We start from the raw sequence: 12,288 nt of genomic DNA, 5'->3' as shown, positions 1-12,288 counted from the left end.
ACCGAAACATATTTGTTTTATTGAGCTTCTAACAACAACATATCTTGGGCTCATTCGCAATGCCATACGTAAGGAACATAAATCAACACGTTCTTCACAATCAACCGAGTTGGGATATCACAAGCACACATAAACCACCTCGTCCGCCAGGTTGTATCGGTCTCGTTTTTTGGGGACACTCAAATCTTTCAATGAAGCTAACACATGGTCGTTATCTTATCAGCACCTCTCTCACCTTCCCGGTGACGAAGGCTCGCCTAAATATTCCGCGGGACCAGAGTCATCCAGAAGCCATGCTTCGCGTTCAGGCCGGCGGACGTCTCATCCAGCACGATGGGAATGGTCAGTTTAGGTCCGGGCTCGATGGAGAAGTTGGACAGCATGTAGAAAAGGAAGCATTTCGCCTGCATCAGCGCCAACCGCGAGCCGATGCAGTTCCGGAGGCCCGTGCCGAAGGGGACGTACGCATCCTGGTTGATTTGGGTCAGATCTGAAAACCGTTCCGGGTCGAAGCGCAGCGGATCGGGGAAGTATTTCTCGTCCAGGTGGAACGCTTTCAGTGGGATCGAGATGTTCAATCCCTTTTCGATGGTGATCTGAGTTCCGTCGTAGTTGGTGAAGGTGTAGTCTTTGGTGCATCGACGATTTGTCAATCCAAATGGAGTCCAACGACGCAGCGTCTCCGAGACAACCTTATCCATGTACTTCATCTTCTGTAGGACCTCGTAGGTCGGAGTGATCCCATCCTCTAGTTCTTCACGTGCGAGATCTATTTCAGCTCGCAACCGGGCCTGAATGGAAGGGTTCACCGCCAGCTCGTAGCTCGCGAAACATAGCAGAGTGGTTGTGGTCTCTATTCCTCCAAAAAAGAACGATGCGGCGGCCGCCGTGATGTCGATGTCACGCCATTCAAGCTTTTCACCCGGATCATCGGTTTTGTAAAGAGTGTGCGTTTCGGCTGTCGAAAAACCGGCACTAGCGAGACCTTCGTCGTCGGTCTGTTCACAATTCAGCTCGTTTTTACGCACCTGCAATAGGAGATGAATGAAATCTGGACGCTTGAGGGCGTTCTTCTCTCGGTAGCGAATATTTGTTGACACCGCCTCCGTGTAGAAGTCGTTGACATCCTGGTAGAGTATCCCTATGCGGAGGAACTTGAACAGTCCGGGAAGGATGGCGGACATCAGCATTTTGAGCCCTGGAAGCCCATCCACCTTGGCCAATCGATTGCCTTTGAGGAAGAACTCGTTGTCCCGATCGGTTAGCGAGTCCACCTCGACACCGAACGAGATGGAGGACATTGCATCGTTACCAAGTCTCGAGTAGAGGTCTCTTAGCTCCATAGGGATTGGTTCAGCTCGGGAAAATGCCACCAAACGCTCCATAGCATCACTGGCACTCTTTGAAAGGAGACTGAACATGTTTCTCATCTTGCTCCCCGTGAAGGACGGACTCAGTCCCGTACGGTGGTGTCGCCAACGTGCTCCCCGCGTGAAGAACAACGAGCGCGCCAACAGTGGATCCTGCTCGACTGATAGCTCCGCTACGTGGTCCGTGAAGTGGTCGAAGTCGGTGATGGCCATCTGCTTGTAGAGCACCGGATCGTGCACCAGATAGGCCGGGGTGCGCAGTGTAAACACGCCGGAGATGCGCGTGTCCGGGAACATGTAGTAACCCTCGGAGGCGACGTCGACGGCATGCTTCTCCTGCGTGAAAAAGGACCACACCTGACCAAAGAATGGCACCGGCTTCACGTACGGTATGTTCCGCTTCTCGAAGTAATCGTACGTGGCGATGCTCCAGCGGTACAACAGATACAACGCCACCGGCAACGCCCACAGCAGCAACATCGCTGACCTAGACCTAGACACCCGCGAGTAATCTACACGACACACAAGCGGCCACGTCCGGTACACGCCCGCTTCCGGCAGAGGTACACTCGCGACTGATCAAGGCGAGTGTACGCGGCTCCAACAATCACATCTTGCGGCCACCATTACAACGGCAACTGTACGAACACCACAGCGGGACACAGTACCATACGTCGTCATACCGTAAATAGCAATCAAGATCGGTGTGACTAGCCGCGAGTCGGAAAGCAAATTTGGACTCGACCCCACCACCACTGGACGCAATCTCTCGACGCGGAAGATAGCGCGCTTTGGCTCGGCTGAGTAATTAATCATTTTTTCTATAGCTCTTCTATTGACCATCTGAGTGGAAAGGAAGGGTGGAAAAGGTTGATGGCAAGGGTGGCGTTTAACAACATTCTGAAAGAATAACTATAGCTGCGCCGTTGGGGAATACAAGCGCAGACATTGAAGGAACATATGATCAGCGCAGGTTTGCAAACAAATATCGATATCTGACGAAATCGGGTGGAAGTGTTCGTGTGGTTTATGTAACGCTGATGATGGTTTGGGTTTAAGGGTGTTTATGCTAGAATATTTCATCACCAAAATAACAAACCATACATGGATGCCCATTGAATGTTCACATCATATTTCATCATGCTTTAATCTTAGGTTTAAATCGTTCCATAACAATAAATTAGATTCCATGTTCTTAAAAATCGACTCTTTATTGTGGTGTCAACACGTTGCTTTTCAGATCAACATAATAAAACCGTAGAAAAAGTGAAAATAAGTCCCCTTTTGCTAACCCCGATGGTGGGAGCGTCACAGTGCATAAGATTGTCGTTTGTATGGTTCATATCACCTGTTACTAATTCCAAATTAATCCTAAAGATATCCTTTTAGCTGTTGTGATAGTAGGAGGATTGTCCGTTTTGCTCCATCCTAGTCCTGCTTCCGAAGATATCCGAAGGAATTGGCAACTGAAAACGAAAGTGGATAAAGTTCGTGAGGCGATAGGGTTTTGGAACGAAAAGCAACCTGTCACTTACGTTCAAATTCTTTTTGGTAGAGCTCAAACATCTCCCCCAACAGTTGACCATCGGTTTCCAAGCACTCCAGCGTGCCACCGTACTTGGGGCGTAGACATTTGGCGTCGATGTGCGACATAAGCGAATTCCAATCCTTCTGGTGGAAGAACAGCTGTTTGGATGGGAAAGAGAAACAAATCTGAAGCTGCTAAATTGATCCTTTGCAAGAGAAGTAACCACCGATACGCACCCGTTTGCGTAGCTTCTCCGTGAGGAATGGCTTGAAGATGGCAAACAGCATGTTGAACAGGTACGAGTTATTCAAAATGTGCACCGCTTTGAGGCGCATGGCCGTACACTGCTGGATCCAGTCGAGCGCCATGGCGGCAAACTTGGGCGTGAACTGCATGATTTGTGTCAGCGAGAGTCCCTCCATGTCCAGAATGACGATGGCCCCGTTCAGCTGAGTCCGGGGTTCGTACATGCCGGCCTCCAGGGCGAGCTGCACGGCCCGGAAGAGATCGGTGAGCGTCACTTTCGCTGGTTTCCATTTTTCTTGGCGTTGGGAAAATCATACGAATAACCATTGAATATTCAGTGTTTTACAGAATGTCTAACGAGAAAGATACGACAAAATCGAAACAAGAAATAAAACACGTTGTTTTAATCTGTCACATCAATTTATTTCGATAAATTTGAAGGCTGATATGCATAGCATGCCATTTATGGCGAGTATAGAAGCACCTAAAATGAAGCCAATGCTATCGCCAACGCGATAAGCTATCTCACACACATTAAAACAATTTTATCTTATCATCCACCTTATGCCTTTCGTGGCGTCAAGTTCATCCAGAAGCCGTGCTTCGCGTTCAGGCCAGCAGACGATTCGTCGATCTGAAGAGGAATGGTCAGTTTTTCCGCGGGTTCAATGATAAAATTGGTCAGCATATAGAACAGGATACATTTCGCTTGCATCAGCGCCAACCGCGAGCCGATGCAGTTCCTGAGACCCGTGCCGAAGGGGACGTACGCATCCTGGTTGATGGAGGCAGGATCTGCGAACCTTTCCGGGTCGTAGCGCAGCGGATCGGGGAAGTATTTCTCGTCCAGATGGTATGCTTTGAGCGGAATGGAGACGGCTATCCCTTTCTTAATAGTGATTTCATTTCCATCGGTGTTTGTGAACGTGTAGTCCTTGGTGCATTTCCTGTTGGTCAATCCGAGCGGTGTCCAGCGGCGAAGCGTTTCCGAAACCACCATGTCCATGTACTTCATCTTCTGCAGCACCTCGTAGGTCGGAGTTTTCCCATCCGGTAGGTTTTCCCGCTCTTCGTCGATTTCCGCCCTCAGGCGTTCCTGAATCGATGGGTTAACGGCGAGCTCGTAGCAGGTGAAGCACAGAAGTGTGGTCGTCGTCTCGATACCACCGAAGAAGAATGATGCCGCCGCTCCCGTGATGTCTATGTCCTCCCATTCTATATTGACGTCATCTTTCTTCTCCACGGCGTGTGATTCAGCCGTTGAGAACCCAGCATTTTCCAGGGTATCGTCCTCAGCCTTCTCCGATTTCAGCATGTTTTTCCGCGCTTGCAGGAGCAGGTGAATGAAGTCGGGTCTCGTGATGTTCTTCTGTTCTCGCTCCTGAATGTTCCTGGATACGGCGTTTAGGTAAAACTCGTCGACATCCTTGTACATGACTTTTATTTTGAAGAACTCAAAGATCCAGGGTATTACAACCGACAGCATGAACTTCAGCGCAGGGATGCCATCGATTTTGGCCAATCGTTTTCCCTTCAAAAAGAACTCATTGTTGCGATCCGTGAGGGAGTCCACCTCAACGCCGAACGAAATTGAGCTCATTAAATCGTTTCCCATTCTCGAGTACAGGTCGCGTAACTCTTGCGTCATCGGCTTACCCTGCGCCATGGTAAGAAGCCGTTGCATAGCATCACCTACACTTTTCGACAGTAATCCAAACATGTTGCGCATCTTGCTTCCGGTGAACGCGGGACTAAGACCCGACCGGTGATGTCGCCAGCGGGATCCATTGATAAAGAACAGCGAACGCGCCAGCAGGGGATCGGCTTCCAGAGACAGCTGAGTGATGTGATCGGTGAAGTGGTCAAAGTCCTTTATTGCCATCTGCTTGTACAGAGCCGGATCGTGCACTAAGTATCCAGGGGTTCGCAGAGAAAACACACCAGAGACTCGGCTGTTCGGGAACATGTGATAACCCTCCGATGCAATGTCTACGGTATGTTCTTTTCGCGTGAAGAACGACAGCACCTGACCGAACAAGGGGAACGGTTTAACGTACGGAACTTTACGCTTCTCGAAGTAATCGTATGTGGCAACGCTCCATTTATAGAACAGGAACAGCGCGACGGCCAACGCCCACCACAGAAACATTTTGATCACTAGATACTGGACGGTCTTCTCGATGCGCGACACGTAATTTGCTTCCTTCCTTGCCGGGAGTTGATACGAAACTAACCGCATTCTACGTTGCTGGCTAAAATTATACCATCACAAATGTACACTACCACACCTAAATTCGCCTTTGCGATAATGAAAAAAAAGGAAGAGAAACGCCGCTTTGTAAACGAAAATCAACCGCATGTAGTGGTTGTGGCGTAAACGAAACCTATGTTCCTATGTAATTATGGGTAAAGGTTTCTATGTAATCTTGAAGCACCTTAAAACCCGTCTTAAGCCCGGCTCGTTTGTATCTGTTGTTGTACCTGTTAATGTGACTTGTTGCAATTTAAAAAGTGAATAGGCATCATTTGGTGCATGATTTGCAAATTCCGATTCGTCTTTTTTCGATAGGATATGCGATAAGGAATGGTTCTAGGTAATTTGTTATCCAATGTACACCTAATGTTTCATCATTATGATGTTAGGTACCAATCCTCCAAAGTTTTTTGAAATTGTTGTAAATATTATGGTCAACCAGATAATCATTGCAATATTACGAGTAACCTTGAAAGTAGCATTCTGTTCAACTTGTAGCATACATTTAGGCGTTTCTATCTATTGCGCATTGAATGGCTCACACTTTAGAATACCATTTTGTAAACAACAAAACGCAAAATTTACTCGTAATACAGAAAACAAAATTCACGGAACGGAGTGGGGAATTCACACATCCGTGCCGAAAAGATGTTATCTCAACCAGCTGTACAAATGCAGTTCCACACAATCAATATTGATCATCGCATGTTGGCGGTGTTCATTTTTCCACCACTTGGCCCGTTTGCTGTTTCGCTGGGTTATCGTCGTTAGATAATTTTGCGTTGCCGGTAGGCTGACGTGTCGTTATCGAGATAAAGTTGGCGGATCATCGAACCGGTTTTGGACGTAACAAAGCGTCTCCCACACGAATATTCACACGCGCAAGTGGGTTCGTCGCTTGCGTTTAGACGCAGTTCTTTGATCTCGAAAGCTCGCCGATCACGCAACTCGCGTGGGATGGGTTGGTGAAGTAAGCAATCATTAGAATTCTATTTATTCTGAGCACTGGAACAGCCTGAGGTAGAGTACTCGTGCTGACCAAAAGTATTTATTTTATTTATGACCAAAGAGAACAAATCTTTTTACTTTGAACTTCACTCAAACATCCGTGGAGTCTCTTAGTGGCGTTCTGGGTGTCAATTTAATCCTGAAGCCATTCTTTGCGTAGAGCCCTGGACAACTTGTGTCGATTTCAATTGGAACGGTAAGCTTCTCCGTGGGTTCGATGATAAAATTCGACAGCATGAAGAACAAGATACATTTTGCGTGCATTAGAGCAAACCTCGAACCGATACAATTCCGAAGACCCATTCCAAAGGGAACATAAGCGTCCTGGTTGATGGAGGCAGGATCCGCGAACCTTTCCGGATCGAACCGCAGCGGATCGGGGAAGTATTTCTCGTCCAGATGAAACGCATTCAGTGGAATCCACACATTTAATCCTTTCTCGATAGTGACCTGCGTGCCGTCGTAGTTGGTGAAGGTGTAGTCCTTGGTGCACTTCCTGTTGGTCATCCCGAACGGGGCCCATCGACGCAAAGTTTCCGAGACAATCATGTCCATGTACTTCATCTTCTGAAGCACTTCGTAAGTCAGAGTATAGCCATCCTGAAACTTTTTCTTTGCAGCGTCGACTTCAGCTCTCAACCGGGCCTGAATCGATTGGTTTACTGCCAGCTCGTAGCTCGCGAAACACAGAAGGGTGGTTGTAGTTTCGATGCCTCCAAAGAAAAACGAACCAGCGGCGCCGGTAATTTCTATATCGTCCCATTCTATTTTGACGTCGTCCGTTGTCTGCACAGAGTGAGATTTTGCCGTTGAAAATTCAAAATAGTCCAATTTGTCCGTTTTCTCTGATTTTAACATATTCTTGCGGGCTTGCAGAAGCAGGTGAATAAAGTCAGGCCTCGTGATGTTGTTTTGCTCTCGAAGAAAAATGTTCTTCGATACTGCATTCTGGTAGAACTCGTTGACATCTTTATACATGATACCCATTTTGAAAAACCGATACAAATCGGGCATGGCTATAAGAACTTTAAAGCAGGGATTCCGCAAATTCTTGTTAATCGCTTGCCCATCACAAAAAACTCATTGTTGCGATCCGTGAGGGAGTCCACCTCAACGCCGAACGAGACGGAAGTCATTAAATCGTTTCCCAGCCTCGAGTACAGATCACGTAACTCCTGCGTCATCGGGTTACCCTGGGCACTTTCGAGCAATCGTTGCGTGGCGCCGGCTACGCTCTTCGACAGCAGCCCGAAAACGCTCCGCATCTTGCTTCCGGTGAACGCTGGAGTTAATCCGGAACGATGGTGCCTCCATCGGGATCCATTAGTAAAGACCAGCGAACGCCCCATGAGTGGATCGGCTTCGAGAGAAAGCTGTGTAACATGGTCGGCAAAGTGATCGAAGTCCTTGGTAGCCATTTCTTTGAAGAGTACCGGATCGTGCACCAAGTAAGTTGGGGTTCTCAGCAGAAACACTCCGGAGATGCGGGTGTTCGGGAACTTTAGATATCCTTCCGAGGCGACGTCCACAGGATGTTGGTTTCGCGTAAGGATTGACCACACTTGACCGAACAGTGGAATTGGTTTCACGAACGGAATGTTACGCTTTTCAAAATAATCGTACGTGAAAATGCTCCATTTATAGAACAGGAGCAGCGCAACAAACACCAGGCACAGCGAAAACATGTTCTTAAAACTTTTTGACAGTGTTCACAGTGACACTTTATTACCAGTCGAGAGTAGAAACAAAACTAACTTCGTCCTGTGCTGGATGACCAACTTTTGCCATATTACACTTATATCACACCAGATCGAGATGGTCAACCCAAAAACCAAACTGGAAATTCGGGTGGGGTTTTTAAATTGATGTGGTAATATGCTCATGTATAGTATGCTTATATGTTTGTATTGGTTGTTTGATGCTTTTCAATCTAAAATTTGATGCTCACTTTTCCATCCAAAACGTCTCATACATTGTCAAACAGTGTGTCGTATGTTAACTTGGATTGTTTATCTAGCATTGATTAATTATTTTGCCATCAGCTCTTCTTTCGTATCTTGCATGCTGCCGAGCCTCCATTGTGATAGCACGACTGATTAGCGAAACCGTTTTCTAACACGCACACTCTGACGCTATACGTGTTCGTCGCTTACGCTTAGATGCAGTTCTTTGATGAACTCGCCGGTCGTGGCAATTCGCCATCACACGCCATGAAAAATATGCTACAGTCTCAAAGACAGAAATTCAAATTATACTCACTGCCACACTCAAGCACAAGAATTCGCGAATTGTGCTGATCGCGCAAGGGAAGAAAGTGAACCAATCCTTCCGCGTAGACGTGCGTCACCGAGGCAGGGAACAGCTCATCGCATAAGTCGGGATGTTTGCTCCTGAAACGATAGTAGCGTTGAATCTGAAATAGAGCAAATGGAAACGGGGATGTTGACCATGAAACAATATTGAATCAAAAGTAACAGGTAGAGGCCGAAATTGGGGTTTCTTACCAGCTCGAATGCACTTTTCGCGTAGTATTTGCACGGTCGTAGGAATTTGATCATAAAAGCATCATTGTCCATAGGGATGTAGAGAGATTTTTCCTCTGGAAACGGTAAAAATGAAGGGAAGTCTGAGGTAGCTTTTCATTGCCATGCGAGAGAACTTTAATCGGTTCGAGAGCGAAGTCCAACTGCAACGTGTCGTGAAGATAATTACACCAGCGAACTAAATGATCTACATCCCTTGTAATCGTCGATCAGCGAAAACAAGTCCCTCTGGTTACGCGTGCGCGTCTATCTCAAGTGCAAGCCCTTGGGGACACGTGTCATGGCAGAGGTTAGCAATTTTGCGCCGGACCAGCAATCAATGAGGTGTTTGACTGGTTTTTGTTCAAACGTAGGCGTCGATAGGTGGTGTTAGCAGCCGAGTTCTGGTTGTTGATCGTATGGAGGTCAAGTGGTGTGTAAGCATATGCATCCTGCACCTGATCAAGTTGATCCGACGATCCAATGCTGATCTGTTGACCAGGTCAACTGTGGTAATAATAGAATATGACAATACTCTCCTTGAACTGACGTTTGACGGGAAGCATTTCAATCAACATTCAGATTAAACAAGAGGTCGGCATGTGTTTATGTAAAAGTCCGTCAGTATACCGGTATTAAAGTAACCTTTTCTCTTCGGAGAACTTCGTACATCACTAACCACTGTGTGATTATCATCCGTAATAAATTTTGCATTAGAATCATCTTCTACTGATTTATCCTGATAATTTCATCACATCAGTAGGTTAACGAATTAAAAAAGAGATGTATCGCAACTTCTTTTCTAAGGAATAAATTGAAACAAAACGCTCTCTTTGAGGTGCTCAGTAGGAAACATCCGATGCTCTTCCATGACACTTCACATACATCTTGTTGACAGTAAAAACCGTCCCGTCGTTAATAAAACAGGTAATTTACCTTGATTGTTTACCAATGTATACTGATTACAAAAAACTGGAAAGTCACGAGAACGTTGTTTTCGATGAACAACTTATACCGGTTGCCTTTCCGCTCCATCGTTAGACTTTGATCTGTGCCAAAAAGTTGATCGTTCGATCCAACTCCCTCCTCGTGAAGTTGAGTCACGCCGTCGGATAACCCGCCCGATTCCGGATGCGGAAAGTCAACAAAGCACGCTAAAGAAAGCTACCGGACGATGAGACGCAAGATTGGTGTTTCTACGTCAATTGAAACAATAACACCACGAACACCCGAACAGTCGTCGTCATAGGAACCGATTTTTGCTGAAATCCAGTCGTTGCCCTTTCCGGGTGGCCATCAGGTGCCCGTGTTTTCTTGCCTTTGGAAGGGATCGTATTGCCTGATTCTTACTGAAATCCATCTAATGAACTTGAAAGCGGTACGCTGAGGCAGTCGTCTACCTTGGAATGGGTGGCGTGGAGTTAGTAGATGCGGTTTGAGCTCGTACTGGCGTGGTATGTTGGGAACGTTTCCGTCTTACGATTAATTACTCGCACACGAGATGCACTTTGCTCGCTCAAGTTCAAGATTGAACACGAAGTAACACTCGACGCACGTTATTTTATTGCTTCAGTTTGAAAGTTATTGGATCGAATAGAGCGTAAACGGTGTTGCTAAAGTTTACGAGTAAAAGAAAATAAAATTGATTTATTTCCTCTATTTATTGGCCATTTTTTATTGGAACAATTCTAAACACTAAACATTAGAAACAATTGTAAATCAATATCTTATCAGTTTACATGCAACTTAGAGAAGTGTTCATTCGGAACCGCTTTTAACACTACCAAACACGCACATTTTGATTCTTCTTGTTGGCTTTTGTGCCAAATTAGCAAAGGGGATTTCGAATCATCTCGTTCCCAGACCAGTTTGATCGAAAAACCTGTTTCTAGAAACTAGAATCAAATCTGCCTTGGGTCCGTTTTATTTTTGTTTTTTGGTAACTTGCTGAAGTTTCCGGAACAAAAAATCTATTTGAACAAAGGCCGATAGCGGAAGCTAACTAATTGACCGTGGATTATATGTTTTACTCTCCCATAAGAATCAAGCGCAACCCTAATACGGTAGAGCTAGATTTTTTTATTGCAGGAAATTCTTCAATTGCGCCGTTCACCTATTTATTGTTGGTTTGTTTCACACTTCATCGTTCGATCGGTTTTGTGACTTACTTCTGGGCGAAAGAAAATTACATTCTAATCACGCACTCGTTACCTCACTCATATAGCCAGCCTTCAACCGGTTGCGTTTCCCCTTGCCCTCACTCCACCTCCCCGGCGAGCTACTTACCTTGTAACAGTGATCGTAATTCCTGTAACGATTTTTCAACCACGTCCGGCGTCTCGCGCAGCTCGCGAGCGGCCTTTTCCTTCGAGATGGCATCGGTATACTCTTCACCTTCGAGCGCGATCCTATAACCGTTCCCGAGGTCCAGGTAGGGGACTTTATTTTCGTCAAACTTTAACGCGGCCATATCCGGCTCCGTCGAGGTGATTGAACGGGATCGAATGGATCAAGCTTCCCTCGAATGGCTCACCCGGCAACGCTTCCGAATGGGGTTCCGAAAAAGCCTATTAGCAAACTTCTTAGCACACGCACACAATCCCACGCACCACACTTCTTGATTCGACACACAAAATCGCGACGCTCGGTAAACAGATATTCCCCGACGAACGATTGCTAGAAGAAGACTAGTGTTCTGGACGGCTGCCAGCTAAGCAATGAGTGGGTGCGTATCGAATTCCCGCTGTTTTGCGCACCTCGCGAACGAGCGATAAAATCGATGAAACCAAGGCGCAACACGTGGTACGTTGAGCAGCGATTGTTACTAACAGTTGCCCCTAAATGTATGCTATCGACACTACATGGGGTTTGTTTTGATTCGAATAGATTTAGAAGGGGTTTTCATAACGGAAGAAATAAGAAAACAGTTGTTTATTTATAAGAAAGGAATACAATTTAGTTTGTATTCCTGTCCAGGGGGGCCAACACCGTGCTCGAGAGTTGATTTCTGCTAACTCGCGAGAAATTGGAGGAGCAGCATTGGAAACGAAGACCGCGCAGAAAATATGTTGCGCCCTTTCGTGTTCCATTCTATTCCGATCGCCGGTCCCTTCAGTGTGTGAGTTTTACCCGATATTCTTGGGGATTCTTTGCGACGATCTTATGGTTAAAATCTTCCATTCCACTTATTTTCTTTTAGTTTTCATTCCGCTGGCCATTGAAGAACATCTGCGCCTCAGGAAGACTTCAACTATGGCGCTACGTTTGAACGAACTAAAACCACTGTTTTGATAACGGAGTCGTGCTATCGTTCGATCATCAAGAGTACATCGGCGAATCGGCGACCCCCGGAGCTTCTGT

General features: G+C 46.4%; 2 protein-coding genes across 2 annotated transcripts; both read right to left on the bottom strand.

Annotated features, from left to right (window-relative positions):
- Positions 1–257: 257 nt before the first annotated feature.
- LOC131282598 (probable cytochrome P450 9f2) lies at positions 258–1,850 on the bottom strand. Its single transcript, XM_058312104.1, has one exon. The coding sequence runs from the start codon at positions 1,848–1,850 to the stop codon at positions 258–260; it is 1,593 nt and encodes a 530-aa protein (XP_058168087.1).
- A 948-nt stretch (positions 1,851–2,798) lies between these two features.
- LOC131294053 (alpha-tocopherol transfer protein-like) lies at positions 2,799–11,398 on the bottom strand. The gene is made up of 6 exons (XM_058322100.1): positions 11,215–11,398; positions 8,911–9,005; positions 8,666–8,819; positions 3,135–3,439; positions 2,906–3,056; positions 2,799–2,836 (listed from the first exon to the last, which is right to left on the bottom strand). Exons 1-6 carry the CDS (start codon positions 11,396–11,398, stop codon positions 2,799–2,801), a joined length of 927 nt encoding a protein of 308 aa, XP_058178083.1.
- Between the last annotated feature and the right edge of the window lie 890 nt (positions 11,399–12,288).

The sequence above is a fragment of the Anopheles ziemanni genome, chromosome 2, assembly GCF_943734765.1.
Source record: "Anopheles ziemanni chromosome 2, idAnoZiCoDA_A2_x.2, whole genome shotgun sequence".
NCBI classification, from domain to species: domain Eukaryota; kingdom Metazoa; phylum Arthropoda; class Insecta; order Diptera; family Culicidae; genus Anopheles; species Anopheles ziemanni.
Note: the sequence above shows the minus strand (reverse complement) of the source record. Positions and strands in the feature narration are given on the sequence as shown.